The sequence below is a fragment of the Chiloscyllium punctatum genome, chromosome 8 (genome assembly GCF_047496795.1).
Source record: "Chiloscyllium punctatum isolate Juve2018m chromosome 8, sChiPun1.3, whole genome shotgun sequence".
NCBI classification, from domain to species: Eukaryota; Metazoa; Chordata; class Chondrichthyes; order Orectolobiformes; family Hemiscylliidae; genus Chiloscyllium; species Chiloscyllium punctatum.
In genome coordinates, this window is record NC_092746.1 from 74434314 (window position 1) to 74457454 (window position 23141).

The following is a 23141-nucleotide window of genomic DNA, read 5'->3' on the forward strand; positions in this document are numbered from 1 at the left end:
TTTATTGAAACTCTGTCATTAAGTATATTCAATGCAGAGATCAATGTACTTTAGGATTCAAAGGGAAGCAAGTGACAGGGAAATTGAAGCTGGAAGTTAAAGATCACCATGATCTTATTGAATGGCCAGGCAGATGCAAGAAACTACATAGTCAATTCCTGCTCTTACATTCAGATCTTACCTGACTGCTGGCATCTAAGTTACCCGACTGCAGAGCCCAGGCTGAAACTGTATTGAATCCCTTCACGACTTTGGCTTTGGGAACCAACTGGGACAGATATTGTGCATTGGATTCAGGATATTGATTCATTTTGAGGTTGTTGCTCACATCGACCAGCACCTTCCCATCTAGCTGGTCAGACAGGGCTGAAATGAAATCATAGTTTTCCCTGTGAACTGCTAGGAAAATGATCTTGGATGTATTCAGGGCCTCCACATGGTTAAACACTTGTGCTCCACTTGGAAGTAGGGTAGAGTTCCTTGGGTCTCGGCTACCATAGACTACCGGGTAGCCTGACTTGAGCAGCCTCATCCCCAAGGATCTTCCAAGATCCCCAGTGCCAAAAATACAGATCGTATCCCGTTTATTGGCATTTTCACCACCTCCAGTCATTACTAATGAATTTTCCATCTGTAAAAAGAAACACATTAAAGAAGATGTTACCTTTATTGAGTAATCTAAAAACATAATGTGCCAATATTATAGAAAATTCAAGCTAGTGACTTGTACGAGGTAAAAACAATGACTGCAGATACTGGAAGCCAGATTCTGGATTAGTGGTGCTGGAAGAGCACAGCAGTTCAGGCAGCATCCAAGTAGCTTCAAAATTGACGTTTCGGGCAAAAGGCCTTCATCAGGAATCGGCTTTTGCCCGAAACGTCGATTTCGAAGCTATTTGGATGCTGCCTGAACTGCTGTGCTCTTCCAGCACCACTAATCCAGAAAATAGTGACTTGTACTTCAAACCAGGCCAAGTCTAACATGTATTTCTCGTTATGTTATGGCATTTGTTGCCCAACTCTCTCTACTGTGTTTCTCTGTTTCCCTCTTTCCGTGCCTCAGTTAGATATAGAAGTTTATCAAAAGTAATAAAATAGACCAAGTTGGATGAATCAAATCAGCATATTAATTAATAATAGGTGTCTGATGTAATGAGGACCTGTATTGCATAAACTGATTTTGAACTGTCTCAATGATACTTCTCCAAGATGCATATTGTAAGGGACAAATTCAACCCCAATGATTCAACGGAAACCCGACAGGCATGTTGTTAAACTCATGTGCCCAATATCCCACAGAGGGTCTGCTGTAATCCCACAGGACTCACTTTAAACCAATGCCATTGAATACTATGCCTTTATTCTGGTCTTCACACAGAAAACGTAGGTCTCCTGCCTCAGGCACCTCCCTCCTCTGATTGTAAGACCCACCTGAATCCCTTCCCAATAAATGACCATTCCTGGTCTCATTCCCTTGAATTCCTACCTTCCCAGCTGTTGCTTTTGCTTATTTGGATTTGGGGCTGAGGACTGGGCCTATGTGGATGAAACCTGGAATTTAAAATCTTAGTAGGCCTCCCAATACTGATTTAAGACCTTTTTCCAGTCATGTTCAGCCTCCCAGAAGACAGGAGAGGAAGAGGCCAAACAAGGAAAACGTGGGATTGTTTACCCTTGCACAGTGTAAATAAAATGGCTTGCAGTACCAAAGGCCCACCATTTCAGACCCGGTGAGGTACTTTGAAACCATGGTCACTATCGATAGGTAGGGAATTGCATCAGTGAATGTATGCAGGGTAAGCCCACAAAGTATAATGATCAGATAATTGGCTTATTGATTGAGGGAGAAATCTTTGCCAGAATGCTCACAGAGTGACGTTTTTGTTGAATAATTGTAAGCATGTAGTAGGGAAGATTGTTTACCCTTGCACAGCAAGATGGGGGAGGGGAGGAACTGGGTGTGGTGGGAGGAATGCCCTGGGAAGCTTTGAATATATTGAGAAAATATCATTAGGACCATCACCCCATGATTCAATGCCACAGACATTTCAATGTCAGTAACACAACAGCAAGAGTGATAAGTAGTGTTTTGCTATCCTTATTTCTCAGCATTACATTGTGTAACGGCACTCCCTGGCTTTTCACCCCAACATGCTGATAATTCCTTTTGCAGCATCTGCATAGGAATGCTACCACTTGCACACACCCCTCCAAGTCCTGTAACATTCTGATTTGGAACTGTATCACCTGCTTCAGTAGATAGTCAAAATCCTGGAATCCACTTCCGATCAGCACTGCTGGTCTTCCGGCTAATCAACTGGAGCCCTTCAAGATGTAGGTTACACCTCCATTCTGAATGGCAGTTAGGAATGAGCTGTAAATGCTGGCCCAGCCAATGGCACCCAAATCCTGTGAAAGAGTAAAGAAGGAATTGATGATGTACTCCATGTGCTTCTCCTTCTCTCACAAGTAGGTCATTTCAATAAATCCTCTCATCACTGTAATCACGCACTTGCCTGTTGCTGCCGTTCCCAGAACAGTTACAAGCTGCAATCTGCCTTTACCATCCCTATGATATAGTTTCTGTTTCAGACTGGAGCCATTTCCTTGGACAGAAACACTTTTGCATTCTGTTCAATAGTTGTTGCTGCTCATTCTCACAAAGCACACTATACGAATTAACTTCACACATTTGTACAACATTACATAACAGCCACTCACAGGGAAAGTGGACACCAGAGGGTATAATGGCCAGCTGTCTTCCATGCCCTTGCCCTGAAAGCAGGAAGACCTTTAACGTTATTGAAGCAGACAACTACAAGAGCTTTAGCAAAGGCAAAGCTAGAGGTCATGCTCAGGAGGAATCTGTCTAACTATTTGCTCCTTTTATCATTTCTGAAGAAATTATACATGAAGACATTGTGACAATATTTCTGATCTATGTGGGCCCTTATTGCTCTTTATTTTAACTCAATCCCTCTGATGACTCAACCCTTGCAGAAAAAAAATTAGATGAATTTGAGGGGACAATACTCCAGAACAAATAATCATTTCAGCCTTCCCAGACATCAGCACAGAAACAGGCAGCTGGTTGATATGGAGTTAGAAAGGCGTGAACCCTGGCAACTTACCTTCAAATCACTATATCATAAACTGAATCTCTACAGTAATCAACAACCTAAGTAAATGATCTGGTACTGAGGTTAGAGCCTATTGAAAAGAAGATACTGGCAGAGCATTTAGAAATGTATGATACAAATCAATCAGAATTATCATAGCTTCATGAAGGAGAAATCAGGCCTGACAAGTTTATTTGTAGTATTTGAGAAGGTAACTAACAGGATAGATAAAGGAGAACCAGTAAATGTAATATATTTGGATTTTTAATAGGCAATTGATAAGGTGACACACATTAGATTTCTTAATAAGATAAGAGCCGTGGTGTTAGTGGTAGTATATTAGCATGGATAGTGGATTGGCCAACCAATAGAAAACACCAAGAGTTGTGTTAAGGCCTGCATTTTCTGGAAGGCAATCTGTAATTGTTGGTGTGTCACAGAGCTCAGTGCTGGCTACAATTATTTACAACGTGTATGAATGACTTGCATTGGGAAATTAATGTACTGTAGCCAAGTTTGCAGATGGCACAAATGTGAGTGGAAAGGCAAGTGGCGAGAATGATACAAAGAAAATTTCGCATTTTGGCAAGAAGAATAGAGGAGGTGAATATTATTTAAATGGAGAAGGACTGCAGAAAGCTACTGAACAAAGGGATTTGGGAGTTGTTGTCTATGAATCGCAACAAGTTTGCATCTAAGTTCAATGGGTCTTTGGGAAGTCAAATGGAATACAGTGGTGACCCAGAATCCAAACGCCCTATTATTCGAACAACTTGGAATCCGAACAATTATTTTGAGAAAATTTTGCCCTAAAATCCGAATTCATTTTCAGAATCTGAACACCACGTACCGTTCAGGTCGCACATTATTTGTTCAGTTCGTCCCGGGAAGTAGTCGTGAAAGCATCTCTCGCGTGTCCATCACTAGTTTACCTTGTGTTTTCACCTTGATTTGTGCTGGTTTTTTAAAATTATCACCCTTGTGCATTCACCATGGCACCCAAGAGGAGCAGTGAAGCAAATAAGTGCATTCACCATTAGCACTCCTCACTAAGGTAAATGAAGTTACTTTCATGTTAGTACATTTATTTCTTGCTTTTATTATTATTACTTGATATTTAGGTCATTTACTCATCTTATTTTACCTTAACCATGTGTCTTTGCAGTTAAAAGTGTCTTGAAAAATTTTTTTTTGGGTCCAAAAATAAATTAATTCACTTTCCATTATTTCTTATGGGGAAAATAGTTTCGGAATCTGAACTTTTCGCAATCTGAACAGCCTCGTGGAACAAATTAAATTTGGATTCCGAGGCATCACTATATTTATTTCAAAGGGAACGGAGTACAAATGTCGGGAGGTTTCACTAAAAGTATAGAAGACTATAAGACCATAAGAAATAGGAGTGGAAGTAAGGCCATTCGGTCCATCGAGTCCACTCCGCCATTCAACCATGGCTAATGGGCATTTCAACTCCACTTAACCCGCACTCTCCCTGTATCCCTTAATTCATTGTGAGTTTAAGAATTTATCAATCTCTGTCTTGAAGACATTTAATGACCAGGTCAATGAATTCCACAGGCCCACCACTCTCTGTCTGAAGAATGTCTCCTCATTTCCATTCTAAATTGACTCCCTCTAATTCTAAGGTTGTGCCCATGTGTCCTAGTATCCCAGCTTGATGGAAACAATTTCCCAGTGTCCACCCATTCTAAGCCATGCATTATCTTATAAGTTTCTATTAGACCTCACCTCAATCTCCTAAATTCTAATGAATACAATCCCAGGATCCTTAGCCATTCATCATATGTTAGACCTACCATTCCAGGGATCATCCATGTGAATCTCCCCTGGAAACGCTCCAGTGCCAGTATGTCCTTCCTGAGGTGTGGGGCCCAAAAAAGGACAAGCATTCTAAGTGGGGCCTAACCAGAACTTTATGAAGTCTCAGTAGCACATCACTGCTTTTACATTCCAACCCTCTTGAGATAAATGACAATATTACATTTGCTTTCTTAACCTGCAAGTCAACCTTTAGAGAATCCTGTACTCACACTCCGAGATCCCTTTGTACTTTGGTATTATGAAGTTTCTCACTGTTTAGAAAATAGTCCATGCCTGTGTTCTTTTTTCCAAAGTACAAGACCTCACATTTGCTTACATTGAATTTCATCAGCCATTTCTTGGACCACTCTCTTAAACTGTCTAAATCAGTCTAGAGCCTCCTTACCTCCTCAGTATTACCTAACTTCATATCATCGGTGAACTTCGCCAGAATGCCCCCAGTCCCTTCGTCCAGATCATTAATACATAAAGTGAACAGCTGTGGTCCCAACACTGAACCCTGCGGGACACCACTTGTCACTAGCTGCCATTCCAAAAAAGAACCTTTTATTCCAACCTCTGTCAGACAGCCAATCTTCAATCCATGCCAGTAGCTCACCTTGAACATCATGGGCCTTCACCTTACTTGGCAGCATCCTGTGAGGCACCTTATCAAAAGCCTTTTGGAAGACTAGGTAGATAACATCCACTGGGTTTCCCTGGTCTAAACTACTTGTCACCTCTTCAAAGAATTCTAACAGGTTTGTCCGGCACGACCTCCCCTTACTAAATCCATGCTGATTTGTTCTAATCCGACCCTACACTTCCAAGAATTTAGAAATCTTATCCTTAATGATGGATTTTAGAATTTTACCTACAACCAAGGTTAGGCTAATCAGCCTATAATTTTCCATCTTTTGTCTTGACCCTTTCTTGATCAAGGGGGTTACAACAGCGATTTTCCAATCATCTGGGACTTTCCCAGACTCCAGTGATTTTTGAAAGATTACAACCAATGCTTCCGTTATTTCTTCAGCTACCTCCCTCAGAACTCTAGGATGTAGATCAATTTTTAGACCTTTTAGCTTTTCAAGTACTTTCTCTTTTGTAATGGCTGCCATACTCAACTCTGCACCTTGACTCTCCTTAATTGTTGGGATATTACTCACGTCTTCCACTGTGAAAACCGACACAAAGTATTTCTTAAGTTATTCAGCTATTTCCTTATCTCCCATCACTAGCCTTCCTGCATCAGTTTGGAGTGGCCCAATCTTTATTTTTGCCTCTCATTTGTTTCTTATGTATTGAAAGAAACTTTTACTATCATTTCTTTTATTACTGGCTAGCTTACCTTCATATTTGATCCTCTCCTTCCTTATTTCTCTCTTTGTTATCCTTTGTTTGTTTTGTAGTCTTCTGATTTCCCCGTGCTCTTGGCCACTTTATAGGCTCTCTCCTTTTTCATGATACACTTCCTGACTTCCTTTGTCAGCCATGGCTGTCTAATCCCGTAGACTCCTCCACCCAACCTCCCCCCCGCCACCCCCCAACAACCCACCACCCCAGGTAATCTTTCTTTTCTTTGGATTTAACCTCTGTACTGTGTCCTCAATTAAACCCAGAAACTCCTGCCATTGTTGCTCTGCTGTCTTCCCTGCTAGGCTCTGCTTCCAGTCGATTTTCGTCAATTCCTCTCTCATGCCCCTGTAATTACCTTTATTTAAATGTAACACCATTACATCCGAGTTTGGCTTCTCTCTTTCAATCTGCAGACTGCACTCTACCATATTATGATCGCTGCCTCTGAAGTGTTCCCTTACTTTAAGGTCTTTTATAAACTCTGACTCGTTACATAGCACTAAGTCCAGAATAGCCTGCTCCCTTGTGGGCTCCATCACAAGCTGTACCAAAAAGCCATCCTGTAAGCATTCCATGAACTCCATTTCTTTGGATCCACCGGCAACATTATTCACCCAGTCTATTTGCATATTGAAGTCCCCCATGATCACTGTGACCTTGCCTTTCTGACATGCCCTATCTAATTCCTGGTACATCTTGCGTCCCTGTTCCTGACCACTGCTGGGAGGTCTGTACATAATTTCCATTCTGGTTTTTTCACCTTTGTGGTTCCTCAACTCCACCCACACAGACTCCACATCATCTGACCCTATGTCATTCAGTGCCATAAATTTAATTTCATTCTTAACTAACAAGGCAACCCCTCCCCCTCTGCCCACCTCCCTGTTTTTTCAATAAGTTGTAAATCCTTGGATGTTTAACTGCCAGTCCTGAACCCCCTACAACCATGTCTCTATGATGCCCACCATATCATAATCGTTTGCGATGATTTGTGCTGTTAATTCATCTACTTTGTTATGAATACTACAAGCATTCAGGTAAAGCACCTTAATGCTAATTTTCTTATCCTCATGGTTTCCATCACCGAAAGTAATTTGTGCTAAGTTATCCTTCCTTTTTGCTTCATTCCTAGTCTGCCTTGAACTTAAACCCTGCACACATGCTAACCTGCTGCTTATCTTTCTACTTTTGCTTTCCCTTCCCCCCGACTCACAAGTTTAAAATCCTAGTGACCACCATATTTATCCTTTTTGCCAGAACACTGGTTCCAGATCAGTTCAGGTGGAGACCGTCCCATCGGTACAGATCGCCCCAGTTCCAAAACTGATACCAATGTCCCATGAAGTGGAATCCCTCTTTCTCACACCAATCTCTTAGTCATGTGTTTACTTCCCTAATTTTCTTATCCCTATGCCAATTGGCATGTGGCTCGGGCAGTAATCCAGAGATTATGATCCTTGAAGACCTGTTCTTCAGTTTCTTTTGTAGTGCTTGATAATCCCCAAACAGGTCCTCCTTCCTAGCCTTGCCTGTGTTGTTTGTGCCAACGTGGACCACAACAACTGGATCTTCTCCCTCCCGCTCCAATACTCTTTCAAGCCGGTCAGAGATGTCCCACACCCTGGTACCGGACAGGCAACATACCGTGCAGGACTCCCGATTCGGCTCACAAAAGGATACTATCTGTCCCCCTAATTATGGAATTACGTACAACAACTACTTGTCTTTTTGCTCCCCCCTCTTGTGTGGCCTTCTGCACCATAGTGCCGAGGTCAGCTGGCTCAACCTGTCCACAGGCCTTTCCCTCACCCATACAGGGCAGCAAAAATCTCATACCTGTTGAACAAGGTTGAGAGTTAAGACTCCTCCACTCCTGAACTCAGCATCCCCCTACCTACTTCACTTACAGTCACATTCAGTTGTTCCTGAAAACTAACTGAATTTGAATTACTTAATCTACCAGGTATGACTGCCTCCTGAAACAAAGTGTCGAGGTAACACTCCCCCTCTCGGATATGCCGCAGTGTTTGAAGCTCAGATTCCAGATCATCAATTCTGATTTGGAGTTGTTCTCGCAACCAACACTTTCTGCAGATATTGTCCCTGCCGTTCACAATGGGATCAGCCATCTCACACATCATACAGGTACAGCACATCACCCGTCCAGCCATTTCTACTTGTTTAATTAAATCATACAAGGCACTAGTCAAACCAAGTTGGAAAACTGCAAACAGTTTTGGGCCTGTGATCTAAAGCAAGCTATATTGCTATTGGAGAGAGTCCAGGGAAGGTTCACTCGGCTGATACTCCCGGATGTGGAGGGATTGTCTTTTGAGAAAAGGTCAAGTAGATTGGGTTGGGACATGTTGGAATGTAGAGGATTGAGAGGTGACTTCATTGAAGCATATAAGAATTTTAGGGGACTTGACAGGATAGATGCAGAAAGGTTGTTTCCCATTGTGGAAGAGACTGGCGGCATGGTAGCTTAGTGGTTAGCACTGCTACCTCACAGCACCAGATTCAATTCCAGCCTCGGATGACTGTCTGTGTGGAGTTTGCACATTCTCCCTGTGTCTGCGTGGGTTTCCTCCCACAGTCCAAAGATGTGCACGTCAGGTGAATTGGCCATATTGCTCGGTGCATTAGTCAGAGGGGGGGAGGGTTGGTGTGGACTTGTTGGGCTGAAGGGTCTGTTTCCACACTGTAGGGAATCTAATCTCAGAGTAAGAAATCAAATATTTAAGGCACAGATGAGGAGGAATTTCTTTGCTCAGAGGGTTCGGATCCAATGGAATTCTTGACCACGGAGGGCTGTTGAGACTGAATCATTAAGTTTATTCAAGGCTGAGATACATTGATTTTTAATCAGTATGTGAATCAAGGGTTATGGAAAAAGTCAGAAAAGTGGAGGTGGGGATTATCAAATCATCAGCTATCTCATTGAGTGGTGGATCAAACTGAATAGTGTGAATGGTCCATATTTGCTCCTATGTTTTATGGTCAATGGCCTTATGAACATGTTGCAAAGTATTGGGGGATTGTCTTTGGATAAGGCATTAAATCAATTCTTTATGAGAATGACACATCTATGGCACTATTTGAAGAAGAGTTCCATTTGAAACTCAATCCCAAAATAACATCAAAAACAGACTTTCTGGTCATTTATTTCATTGCTGTCATTGAGACAGTATTGCTTTCTTTGCTCAAAGTGCTTGAAGCATTTCCTACATTTGACTACAATGCAAAAACGTGGGGTCTAAATTGCTTAGCAAGATCCTAAGGTTGTAAATGGAAGTTTTTTTTCTCATGCATGATGAATTTAAGGATTAAAGTGTGTACAAACAGTGGGAAGGACCAGTGGAGTTGCTACGAGGGCAATAAGGGTGACTTCCACATCAGACAGTGCATAATATTGTACTGAGTTTTTTTCTGATTGCTTTGAAGAGGACTAAGCAGAAATAAGCTAATGAAGAAATTCTTAAAAGAAACACTGGCAGGTAAAGTCTATAGCTAGATTCCAGTGACCTGAGCATCCGCAGATAATGTCCCTGAAACACCAATTCTGAAACACCGTTCCAGTTCTTTATCACCAGCTGCTAGTAAACCCCTCCATCATGTGCTGTTTCTGGTGAAAATATTGCTGACTTTTTATTAACTAACAATTAATCAGGCTCGTACCTGATTCAGGCAGTACCTCAGCCAAGCTCAGAAGATTCCCATCCAAAAGATTATTGATAAAAATTCAGTAGTTCACAAGCACCTGTGATTTCTGCAGTATCACTGTCCTGTTCCCACCCATCAAAGACATTTATTACTGGCCCCGCTGTCTTTGCTCACACAATCAGCATACCTGCTTGAACAAAATATCAAAAAGACCACCAAAAATATTTAAAAGTATAACCTAATATTACTAAACAACATGGGAAAGAAGAGGTTAAGTGAAAAAATGGATTAAACTATTGAAACACTGAGCAATTTTCACATCTTGCATTTCATGATTTTCTGACAATATATTTGGATCTTTTAACTACTGTACACAAAGCAGCTTTCTAAATTGTTGAAAAAATAGATTTGTGAAATATCTTTCATTTTCTTTTCCAACAGAAGTTATCTAACTCACCACATCTGTAATCTTTTATACCAAGATTGCCACACAGTTGGCTAGGAGCTCACATTTGCTGGTTTGTTTGGTCGTCCATACAAGCTCAACAATCTGGGAGGTGTTTCAACGCTTTCTGCCTTTAAATAGTTAGCTGTATGATTCTCGATTGCCCACTGCTTTCCTTTCTTACTCTCTGTCAGCAGAAGTCATTACTAATCATATTCAAATTCCTCAAAGATTGTGGTGAAATCCCAAATGACCGTTAATCTGATGTTAACAGTTCATTCCCAGAAATGTACACCATAGTATTATGCAACTGGTATTCTGACCTACTTTCTGAAAGCACAATAGTTACAGCAATGTAGTGCCAGTACACTGAGTAATGAGTAATATACTTCAGAGGACTGTTGAATTATATCAGATGTCAAGGATGTTTCTAACTATTAGTAACAAACATCATGTACATGTAATTTATTCAAACCTCAGATAGTTTTGCAACTGTTATGCAATGAAAGGTGTTATTACACTTTCTCTTGACTTGTATTTTTGGGCTCCTGATTTTTAATTTCAAATCCATTGCTGTACTTGCTGGTCTGTACAGTCTGTACCATGTGCTGAAAATCTGTTTGCTCGGTTTTTAGAGTGTGAGTCATGAACTGCTTGTGTCAATTCTACTGGGGGCAGGGCGGCACATAAACTTGGTGCTTTCAACTCATTTCACTGATTGTAATGTGCGGTTGAGCAGATTCCCTGCCACTGACTTCCTCCTTCTGTGGTTAGCTGCTTCAGCAGGGAACTAACTCACATTGAGTTGGCAGGGGTGGTGCAATGGGCACCCTCATCTTAAAGGGAGGCTAACTTTCTTAAAGCTGTGCTGAGTAAAAGTTGGAAACTGGCAGAGAGAGGGTTTTCAGGGTGACAGATGCAGGATTGAAAGCATTCACTCAAATGTGTGCAAGAGGAGAGATGCTATAGTTCTGCATGTGACTACGAGACCCTCAAACATTTTCCTCAGAAGTGGCGATGGAGGTCAACTCTTGGAGTCTGCCTGGCAGTGATACACCATAAACTAATGACATCTGACAGAAGTTCAAGGTTCAAGACATACTGCCTACACATCACCACACTCAAAGCACCAAATCTCCATCACCCAACCATCAGCACTGACTGGCACTCTCAAGTCATGCACAATATGCCAAAATTTCACTTCTCTCACACCTACCAATGCAGCCAACCGCAATGCCCACTTCTGTCTTCTAACACATACCTTCTATCATTCAAATATGGCAGGTACTTCATCCAAACGCAGTGCACCACCTACACTAAATTGAACCATTTCTCTTGCAGGATAAATTGTGTCACACAATAGAAAGGAGCAGAGTAGAAATGTAAGGCACTCAGATATCTGAATTTCCTATGTCCTGGGGAGAAGATGGTTTTCTATGTATCATGTGAGAGCACATGGTATCAGACATTGTTGAGAAGACTAAGACTGACAGCATGCCCTTCCCAAGTCCAATTTGGTATGATGAGTAACTTGCGACCTCTGACCCCCTTGCGTTTCTCATTCTCTTCTGACTTCCTACTTTCTGATCCCAAAGACAATCACCTGTCCAACCACAGCAGCCGAAGAGGGAAGAGAAAACAGCACAGTACAGCACGAATGAAAAGGCTCCGACACTTGTATCCACCAGCTTAGATATTGGACAGAATCTTGCATAACGTTGGTGAGGGATCTCCATTGACTCTCTTGCCTTGTTAGCCCTCTACAAGGCATTATCTGGCTGTTTTCTGGGTTTTCCCTGACCAACATTGTTGTACTATATTGTTCACTGGTGCAAGACTTTGACTTGAAAGGAATAGGTGGTTATCCTATCTTGGTGCCCATCAAGGTGCCAGCAATTTGTCTTAATGAGCAACTGGACACCTGTGTGACATATTCGCATTCTAGACCCATAACATACCCATAATGACATTGATGTCGTCTGACATTTCTCCAGATGACTTTGCTTTATATCCATGTCCCATCATGAGAGGAGGGGGTGTGGGAAGTAGTAATTTCTCACCATCACTGGCTTCGTCCAGGTAGAGGATGCTGTAGGCTACACCCACATTGCTTTCAGAGCACTCTATTGCCAATTTGCAGAGTGTATCAACAGAAAAGGTTTCCATTCCTTCAACATTCAACTTATCCCTGACCATCAATGTAAAATTTTGGAGATGTGTTCCCGGGTTCCTTGGACCATACGGAGTTGGCAGCCAGAAGACAAGGTCTATACCATCCACACATTCATGAACCTTTTACAAAATCTTCAGACTGGTGCAGAACAGAGATACAATGCTGCCCGCTCTTTCACCAGGAACAGAGTAGAACAGACCTTAAGCCTCCTTAAGATAGGGTTTTGCTGTCTGGACCAGTCCGATAAAGCCTTGCATTGTAAACAGAAAGTGTGTGCTACATTATTGTGGTATGCTGTGCTCATCTTAATTGGAAAAAGTGAGGACTGCAGATGCTGGAGATCCGAGCTGAAAATGTGTTGCTGGAAAAGCGCAGCAGGTCAGGCAGCGTCCAAGGAGCAGGAGAATCGACGTTTCGGGCATGAGCCCTTCTTCAGGAATGAGGAGAGTGTGCCAAGCAGGCTAAGATAAAAGGTAGGGAGGAGGGACTTGGGGGAGGGGTGTTCGAAATGCGATAGGTGGAAGGAGGTTACGGTGAGGGCGATAGGCTGGAGTAGGGGTGGAGGCAGAGAGATCAGGAAGAAGATTGCAGGTTAGGAAGGTGGTGCTGAGTTCGAGGGTTGGGACTGAGACAAGGTGGGGGAAGGGGAAATAAGGAAGCTGGAGAAATCTGAGTTCATCCCTTATGGTTGGAGGGTTCCTAGGCGGAAGATGAGGCGCTCTTCCTCCAGCCGTCGTGTTGCTATGGTCTGGTGATGGAGGAGTCCAAGGACCTGCATGTCCTTGGTGGAGTGGGAGGGGGAGTTGAAGTGTTGAGCCACAGGGTGGTTGGGTTGATTGGTCCGGGTGTCCCAGAGGTGTTCTCTGAAACGTTCGTTGGGTTGGTTGGTCCAGGTGTCCCAGAGGCGTTCTCTGAAACATTAGACAGGCCGCCTACTTGTGGAACATTTCAGAGAACACCTCTGGGACACCTGGACCAACCAACCCAACCACCCTGTGGCTCAACACTTCAACTCCCCCTCCCACTCCACTAAGGACATGCAGGTCCTTGGACTTCTCCATCACCAGACCATGGCAACACGACGGCTGGAGGAAGAGCGCCTCATCTTCCGTCTAGGAACCCTCCAACCACAAGGGATGGACTCAGATTTCTCCAGTTTCCTCATTTCCCCTCCCCCCACCTTGTCTCAGTCCCAACCCTCGAACTCAGCACCACCTTCCTCACCTGCAATCTTCTTCCTGACATCACCGCCTCCACCCCCACTCCGGCCTATCACCCTCACCTTAACCTCCTTCCACCTATCGCATTTCCAACACTCCTCCCCCAAGTCCCTCCTCCCTACCTTTTATCTTAGCTTGCTTGGCACACTCTCCTCATTCCTGAAGAAGGGCTAAGGCCCGAAATGTCGATTCTCCTGCTCCTTGGATGCTGCTTGACCTGCTGCGCTTTTCCAGCAACATATTTTCAGCTCATCTTAACAGAGCCAACATTGGAGAGACGACCTGGAAGCTGTAGAAATGCACGATCAGTAGCTATCCACTGAGGTTGAAGATGAAGATGAAGATTACAGCATTGACCAGACAGACATCCAAGACAGAATTTTAGTACCATTGATTGTTAACCACAAGAATCTGGAGAGAATCTAAGGATGACTGAAAAGGATTTGAACTTCCTCATGTTATGTAATTTTCTTTTGGTTATATGACAAGCAGTCACTGCTTACTGCAAAGGGAATGCATATCTGGATATTTTTGCAGTGCTTGAATTTTCTGTTGCTGAATGAATCTTTCCATACCATTCAAATGTATGCTTGGTATCTTCAGATGAGAGGGAGTGTGGTCCTGGAAAAGCACAGCAGGTCAGACAGCATCCGAAGAGTAGGAGAATCAGCATTTTGGGCATAAGCCCTTCATCAGTCCTCACTTTCTCCTATCTTTAGATGATCCCACTTTCAAGTATGTACACTTTACATGTTCTATTGACCATTAGGGAGATAGAAGTAGTGAGTGAGTCAGGGCATTAATATTATATGACACTAAAATTAGGTAGCTCAGTCAACAGGCGAGATGATGTGGAGATGCTGATATCATAGTGTTTTGCAGTGACATCTCTCACGATAGTGAGCAGAATGGGAGCAATTACAAGGAACTTCTTTTTCACCTTCCCATCATCAGTTAATCATCAACATTTCAGAGGCCACATTAATTTTAAGTTGCCCAGAAGTGTTTGAGAATCCTGTAGGATAGTTTTTAACTTGAGAAAGGTGCACTTTGTGCCACTTTCTCAGCCTATCTATGCACTACAAGGCAGTGTGGGCATGTGAACTTCCCCATTACATACTGTCTTGAATGGCAGTGTGCTCCTTTGTAAAGCTGATGGAGAGAATGTAACTTTCATCCCAGAGATATGTAGATTTAACACTGAAACCCTACATGCACTCAAAGGGTGGATGATGTGTGTAAGCTGGACCCTAGCACAATACCTGAATATTGCTGGCACCCTCAGTATTGTCTACGTCATTAAAATGCAATGCTTCGACTGTGGTCAAAGGACTAAGGTATAACCTGAAAACAAAAAATGCTGGAAATCACAGTGGGTCAGGCAGCATCCATGGACAGAAAGCAAGCTAACCTTTCGAGTCTAGAATACTCTGATAAGGAGTCATCTTGATTAAAAACGTTAGCTTGCTCTCGCTCGGTAGATTCTGACCCGCTGTGATCTCCAGCATTTGCTGTTTTCAGTACAGATTCCAGTATCTGCAGTCAGCTTCCATCTGAGGTACAGCCTGACCTGGTGATTCTTTTCAAGATTTCCTTTAGGCCGTATTAATTAAAATAATGGATAAATAGAAAAAGAGTATGATGCTTAGAAAAAAACGATTTAACCAAAAATGTGCTATTCAAATTTAGCAGTAAGATGAACAGGCCTTGTAATGTAGATGAATAGTGATGCCCATTTAATGATAAGTCAGCTGTAAATAAGTTATGACCTAAATGTTTACATGTTGATTAAATGGGAAATAAGTACTTTTGAAAAAGAAATGAAAGGATCAAGATTGTGCAGGAGTTGGGTGGAAATTTGAGAAACATGTACCACATTGCCACATAGTGGTGAAACCTGAAAATATATTCTGTTAGGCTACATTCTTGGTTACATGGGAAAATTCCCATTATGAAAGGCTACCAGCAATTTGAATTGGACCAATTTTACCAGAATGTGTGACAATATAACACAGCTGTGTGGATAGGAAGTGGACAATAATGCCTTACTATTATTGTTGTATTATTTATGTAAATTTTCTAAATAAGTACAATGTAGTGAATGTTTAAGGAGAGCATAAAGTTGGAAGGAAAAGCATGTAAAGAGTCAAAAGTCAGTGATACCCCAAAAGGGTGGAATAAATTCAGAATTCTGCAAAGGGGGCTAAAAAGATAATACATAGAGAGAAAATAAACTACGAGGGCAAACTGGTGAGGAATATAAAACTTGACAATTAGAACTTCATTAAATATATAAAGAGGAAGAAAAAGATCAAAGTGAACATAGGCCCCTTAGAAAATGAATCTGGGGAGATAGTCATGAGGAACAAGGAAATGGCAGAGGTATTGAACGGATGTTTTGCATCAGTTTTACACTTGAAGATAATTGGAACATCCCATTAAAACTAAAGAACACATGGGAGGAATTAAGTGCTATCACCATCATTGGAGAAATTCTTTAGACAAAGTAATGGGGCTAAAGGCAGATAAGTCTCCAGTCCTGATGATTTGCATCCTAAGATCCTATAAGAATTAACTTCAGAGATACTGGATGCATTGAATATAATTTTCCCAAAATGGTTGGATTCTGTAGAAATACTAGAGAATTAGAAAATTACTAATGTGGCATTCCTATTCATAAAGCAAGGGAGGCAAAAGCATTAATTACAGGCTAATTAGCTTGACATCTATTGTTGGAAAAGTATTGGAATCAATTATTAGGGAAATAATAACAGCACGTTTGGAAAATCATAATTTCATAGAGTCATAGAGATGTACAGCATGGAAACAGACCCTTCGGTCGAACCCTTCCATGCCGACCAGATATCCCAGCCCAATCTATTCCCACCTGCCAGCACCTGGCCCATATCCCTCCAAACCCTTCCTATTCATATACCCATCCAAATGATGCATGTTGCAATTGTACGAGCTCCACCACTTCCTCTGGCAGTTCATTCCACACATGTACCACCCTCTGTGTGAAAACGTTGGTCCTTAGGTCTCTTTTATATCTTTCCCCTCTCACCCTAAACCTATGCCCTCTAGTTCTGGACTCCCTCCACCCCAGGGAAAAGACTTTGTCTATTTATCCTATCCATGCCCTCATGATTTTATAAACCTCTATAAGGTCACCCCTCAACCTCCGATGCTCCAGGGAAAACAGCCCCAGCCTGTTCACCCTCTCCCTATAGCTCAAATCCTCCAACCCTGGCAACATCCTTGTAAATCTTTTCTGAAGCCTTTCAGGTTTCACAACATCTTTCCGATAGGAAGGAGACCAGAATTGCACACAATATTCCAACAGTGGCCTAACCATTGTCCTGTACAGCTGCAACATGACCTCCCAACTCCTGTACTCAATACTCTGACCAATAAATTGGTGAATTGGCCATGCTACATTGCCCATAGTGCTAGCCAGAGGGAAATGGGTCTGGGTAGGTTACTCTTCGGAGGGTTGGTGTGGACTGGTTGGGCCAAAGGACCTGTGTCCGCACTGTAGGGAATCTAAAAATCTAAAAAAACTCTTCAAAAAATCTTTAAAAAAATAAAAGAAAGCATACCAAATGCCTTCTTCACTATCCTATCTGCCTGCGACTCTACCTTCAAGGAGCTGTGAACCTGCACTCCAAGATCTCTTTGTTCAGCAACACTCCCTAGGTCCTTACCATTAAATGTATAAGTCCTGCTAAGATTTGCTTTCTCAAAATGCATCACCTCGCATTTATCTGAACTAAAATCCATCTGCCATTTCTCAGTCCATTGGCCCATCTGGTCAAGATCCTGTTGTAATCTGAGGTAACACTCTTCGCTGTCCACTACACCTCCAATTTTGGTGTCATCTGCAAACTTAATAACTGTACCTCTTATGCTTGCCTCTTATGCTTACCTCTTATAAATGACAAAAAGCAGAGGACCCAGCACCAATCCTTGTGGCACTCCACTGGTCACAGGCCTCTAGTCTGAAAAACAACCCTCCACCACCACCCTCTGTTGTGAAACTTGAAAGGGTTCAGAAAAGATTTCCAAGGATGTTGTCAGGGTTGGAAGATTTGAGCTATACGGAGAGGCTTAACAGGCTGGGGTGGTTTTCCCTGGAGTGTCGGAGGCTGAGGGGTGACCTTATAGAGGTTTACAAAATTATGAGGGGCATGGATAGGGTAAATAAGCAAAGTCTTTTTGCCTGGGGTGTGGGAGTCCAGATCTAGAGGGCATAGGTTTAGGGTGAGAGGGGAAAGATATAAAAGAGACCTACGGAGCAACTTTTTCACACAGTGGGTGGTAAATGTATGTAATGAGCTGCCAGAGGAAGTGAGGGAGGCTGGTTCAATTGCAACATTTAAGAGGCATTTGGATGGGTATATGAATAGGAAGGGTTTGGAGGGATATGGGCCGGGTGCTGGCAGGTGGGACTAGATTGGGTTGGGGTATCTGGTTGGCATGGACGAGTAGGACTGTGAAGGGTCTGTTTCCATGCTGTACATCTCTATGACTCTGTCTTCTATCTTTGAGCCAGTTCTGTACCTTAATCAAGCAATCAGCATGCCTTAATGAATAGAAAATCATGTCTGGCTAACTTATTAGAGTTTTTCAAGGAAGTCTCAACCAGAATAAATAGAGGGAAACCAAAAAATGTATTTGGAACTGCAGAAAGTGGTCAACAAGCTACCTCACAAAAGGTTAAGTCATAAAGATAAGAGGCCATGGTGTTGGAGGCAGTATATTGGCATAGATAGAGAATTAGCTAATGGGCAGGAAACAGAGATTGGGGAAAGGAGCTCCTTTTTCAGGCAACCTGTAATAAATGTGATTCCACAGAGATCAGCTGGGACCACAACTGTTTACAATATATTAATAACTTGAAGAAATTAAAGTATGAAAGCCAAATTTGCAGATGACATAAAAATAGTTGAAACAGCAAATTGCAAGAGGGATAAAAAAAATTTACAGTTAGAGATTGATAGGTTAATTAAATGGGAAAATGTTTGGCAAATTTGGAGGGATGTTGGCCAGGTGCTGGCAGGTGGAACTAGATTGGGTTGGGGTATCTGGTCGGCATGGTGGAGTTGGACCAAAGGGTCTGTTTCCATGCTGTATATCTCTATGACTCTATGACTAAATAAAATCTAATGTGGGAAAATGTGAAATAGTTCATTTTGGAAGGGGAACTAAAAAAGAACAGGATATTACTTAAATGTAGAAAAACTGTAGAAAGCTGCAACACAAAGGGACTTGGAGGTTACTTGTGCATGAAACACAGATAGCTAGCACACAGGTACAGCAGGTAATCAGGAAGGCTAATACAATGTTGGCCCTTATTTCAAGGGATTTAGAGTATATGAGTTGTACAGCAACTGCATAAGGTGTTGGTGAGACCAGATCTAGAGTACAGTGAGCTGTTTTGGCCCCCTTATTAAAATAAGATCATTTCATTGGAGGCAACTCAGAGAAGGTTCACAGGGATGATCCTCGGTATGGAAGGATTGTCTTATGGGCAAAAGATAAATAGTTTAGGACTATACTCACTTGAGTTTAGAAGAATGAGAGGGTGATCTCATTGAAACATATAGGATTCTTAAGGGTTTGATTGAGTAAATGTTGAGAGGATGTTTCTTCTCATGGAAGAATCTAGGACCTGAGGGTTTAGTCTCAAAAAAGGGATGCCATTTAAGACTGAGATGAAGAGGAATTTCTCCTCTCAGAGAGTTGAGAATCTTCGGAACTCCTTGCCACAGAGAGCTGTGAGGACAGAGTCCATGTGTCTATTTAAGGCTGATATAGATAGATTCTTGATCAGTAGCGGAATCAAGGGTTATGGGAAAAACTCAGGGAGGTGGGCGTGAGGAATGTCAAATCAGCCATGATCCTATTGACTGGCACAGCAAGCTCAAAGGACCGAATGGCCTATCATTGTTACTATTTCTTCTTTTATAGTTTAATGTTTCCACAGGGTTTCTGATTGTAGTGTACCAACAGAAGTACTGTGTAGTTAATTTCAATGAGTTCTGTTCGCTTACTGCTTCTCTCTTTCTCCATTGCTTATTGTAATTGATTATATTATATGTTATAAAGATAGACCACTTTTCCAAATCATTTGAAACCAATCTTTTCTGGAGATTGTGATACATAGCAATTGTCTTCTAAGAATGTCACTTAAACTTTGTTCAAAAATGTTAATTGTTTACTTGTTTCCTTTAATTCCATTGTCCAAGTTAAATAATGTTTACTTCAATATGTTTTATGTCTTCCGTCACTCTCAAGTTCAGAGAAAACAGGCTTGAGTCTCTCTTCACAATTTACTCCCCAAAGGCTTGGAATCATCCTGGTTACTACATAATTTTTCCTATTTATTCATTTGCTCATTTTTGAGGAAGGGTTTCCAAACTCACATGCAACATCTCAGAACTGGTCTAATGATGTACTCAAATTGGCAGGATGTGTTTCCCCCACGGATCTATCCTGGTGACTTAAATTTTTTTCTATATTTATTAATGACTTAGATAGAGGAACATAGAAAACTGTTCATTGATGTTTGCGAACAGCACTAAGTTTGACGCCATGAACTGAACATTGTTGGATTAAATGAGTGGGCAACACAGGCAGACAGAGTGAGGAAGTCTGAGGTCCTGACCTTTGAACCTCAGAAAGATAGACAAGTATTTTCCTAATGGTGAAGGTAATAACCATGGAAGAACTGAGAGATTTCTAAACTTTAATGACCAAAAGCTAATGGATGGATACAAAAAAATTTAAATGGCCAATGAATTGTCAGTCTCTATTGCAAGATGACTGGGATTCAAAGAGATGGATGTTATGTTACAGTTGTACATGGTTTTGTCAGACTTTTTAACTGCAACATTCAATTCTAAGTATTGTATCTTGGAAATGGAGGGGATTGTTTGGAGTAGGGGGCAATGTAGTTGGGGGCAGCATCGATTCTTCAGGATGATGCTGGAACTAAAATGTTAAAATTATGAGAATACTTTGTGTAGAGGCAGCTTGAACTCCTTTGAACTAGACAGTGTAGAGCTGAACTAAGCATTTAGATGATTTAAAGGTTTGTTAGGACATTTGCATTTTACAGAATGAAACTGGCATTGGGGGAGGAATATCAGTTGGTCAGTCTTTTGGTGGAGGTAATCGTAATGAGAAAATGACACTGGCTGAATTGGTTAAAAGCTAATTTCACTAAGCTAGATTTAATTTAGCTCAAGTGGATTAGAAACAGCTATTTGAAGATTAATCAAGGCCAGATCAATGGAAGGCATTGAAGGAAGAGAATAATGATTCAGACCAAGTACGTTTCCTTAAAGAAATATTGTGGGACTAACAAATCTAGCGCTCCTTGGGAGTCAAAGACCGAAAGGAGACGATATGAAAAAGGGAACCTAATCATGGGTGCACAACTGCAGAGACCCTGAGGAGTGTGCAGGTAGAATTTTATGAAACCTGATCAGAAGATTTGAAATTGGGGAGAACTCAAAATGTACAATGTGGCCTGTCTGCTGTCAATCTGCCTGGCTTCAACCTATCTCCCACCTATATGGTTGGCAGTAGAGGCACCTGCCTGAGACTTGTTTAAACCCAATTAATGGTCACTTGCATTTCGCATCCCACCCTTGCCATTAATTTACCTATGGGGCAGACGGAGTTCTACATCTAATACATCACCTGGAAGCTTGAGCTGCATGGGTTGAAATTGGGCAAGGTGGGGTGACACTGGTGTTGGACGAGGGCGTATTGCCTCCTTCAGAGGTCGTCTGTGCATATTGGAGGTCCTCTCCAAAGATTGTGCATTCTATTAACCCACCTCTTCAGCCACTGAAAACTAGCTCTCAACCCCTCATCCCACATCCAACTTCTACTATTATCCCAGTCCACTCACTAAATCTCACACTTGCCTGCCTCTAGTCACTTCTCTTCTTCAAAGACTACCTGTGGCCAATATTCAAACCTGCCTCTGATAGGATACTGAATGCTGGCTATCCAATTGGTTAGCAGTTCTATAAGACAGGATTTCACTTCCATCAAGGACAACAGTACATGGGAACACCAACATCTGCAATTTTCCTCCAAGTCACTCACCATTCTGATTGGATACATATTGCTGTTTCTTCACTGTTGCTGGGTTAAAGCCCTGGTATTTCCTCCCTAATGGCACTGTGGTCCAACCTACAATGTGTGGATTGCAGCTGTTCAGGAAGGCAGCTCACCACCACCTTCTCAAGGACAACCAGGGATGGGGAATAAATGCTGGTGCAGCCAGTGATGCCCAAATCCTATGAGCAAAAGAACAAGGGTGAATGTCCTCTCCTTTTCAGCCAACTAACTTGCTGCAGAGTGTTAAGCAGTTGCAGGCAACGGGATTGGCAGGGATGCATTACCTGCTGATTCTTCTGGTGGTGGAGTGGGAAATCCTGCCATCTGAAAGGTCTTACCCCAAAGGTGTATCAGTGAAATTAAAAAGGAAAATTCGAAAGCCAAATGAAGGCATGAGAGCAAAACTAAGTTAAGTTAAGGCTAGGGAAGTGATTGCTGGGCCTCTTACTGAATATTTGTATCATCGATAGTCACAGGTAAGGTGCTGGAAGACTAGAGGTTGTCTAATGTGTGCCACTGTTTAAGAAAGGGAAATATAGACCAGTGAGCCTGACGTCAGTGGTGGGCAAGTTGTTGGAGGGAATCCTGAGGGACAGGAAGCACATGTATTTGGAAAGGCAAGGACTGATTAGGTATAGTCAACATGGCTTTGTGCATGAGAAATCATGTCTCACAAACTTGATTGAGTTTTGTGAAGAAGTAACAAAATGGATTGATGAGGGCAGAGTGATGGATATGATCTATATGGACTTCAGTAAGGCGTTCGACAAGGTTCCCCATGGGAGACTGGTGAGCAAGGTTAGATCTCACGGAATACAGGGAGAACTAGCCGTTTGGATACAGAACTGGCTCAAAGGTAGAAGACAGAGGGTGGTGGTGGAGGGTTGTTTTTCAGACTGGAGGCCTGTGACCAGTGGAGTGCCACAAGGATCGGTGCTGGGTCCACTTCTTTTCATCTGTTATATAAATTATTTGGATGTGAGCATAACAGGCATAGTTAGTAAGATTGCAGATGAGACCAAAATTGGAGGTGTAGTGGACAGCAAAGAAGGTTTCCTCAGATTACAACAGAATCTTGATCAGATGGACCAATGGGCTGAGAAGTGGCAGATGGAGTTTAATTCAGATAAATGCGAGGTGCTGCATTTTGGGAAAGCAAATCTTAGCAGGACTTATACACTTAATGGTAAGGTCCTAGGGAGTGT

At 42.1% G+C, this 23141-nt stretch overlaps 1 protein-coding gene across 2 annotated transcripts in view; it reads right to left on the reverse strand.

Annotated features, from left to right (window-relative positions):
- steap4 (STEAP family member 4) overlaps positions 1-22002 on the reverse strand; it is a 36948-nt gene extending 14946 nt beyond the window's left edge. Inside the window, exons 1-3 of one of the 2 annotated variants that reach the window (XM_072575814.1) lie at positions 21922-22002; positions 2248-2409; positions 182-631 (exon numbers count right to left, since the gene is read on the reverse strand). In XM_072575814.1, the coding sequence (XP_072431915.1) occupies positions 182-631 (450 nt within the window). In that variant the 5' untranslated portion in view covers positions 2248-2409; positions 21922-22002. Of the gene's footprint in view, positions 1-181; positions 632-2247; positions 2410-10419; positions 10629-21921 lie in introns of those variants that run through there. The other variant, XM_072575813.1, reaches the window with a different exon arrangement.
- Positions 22003-23141: the final 1139 nt, after the last annotated feature.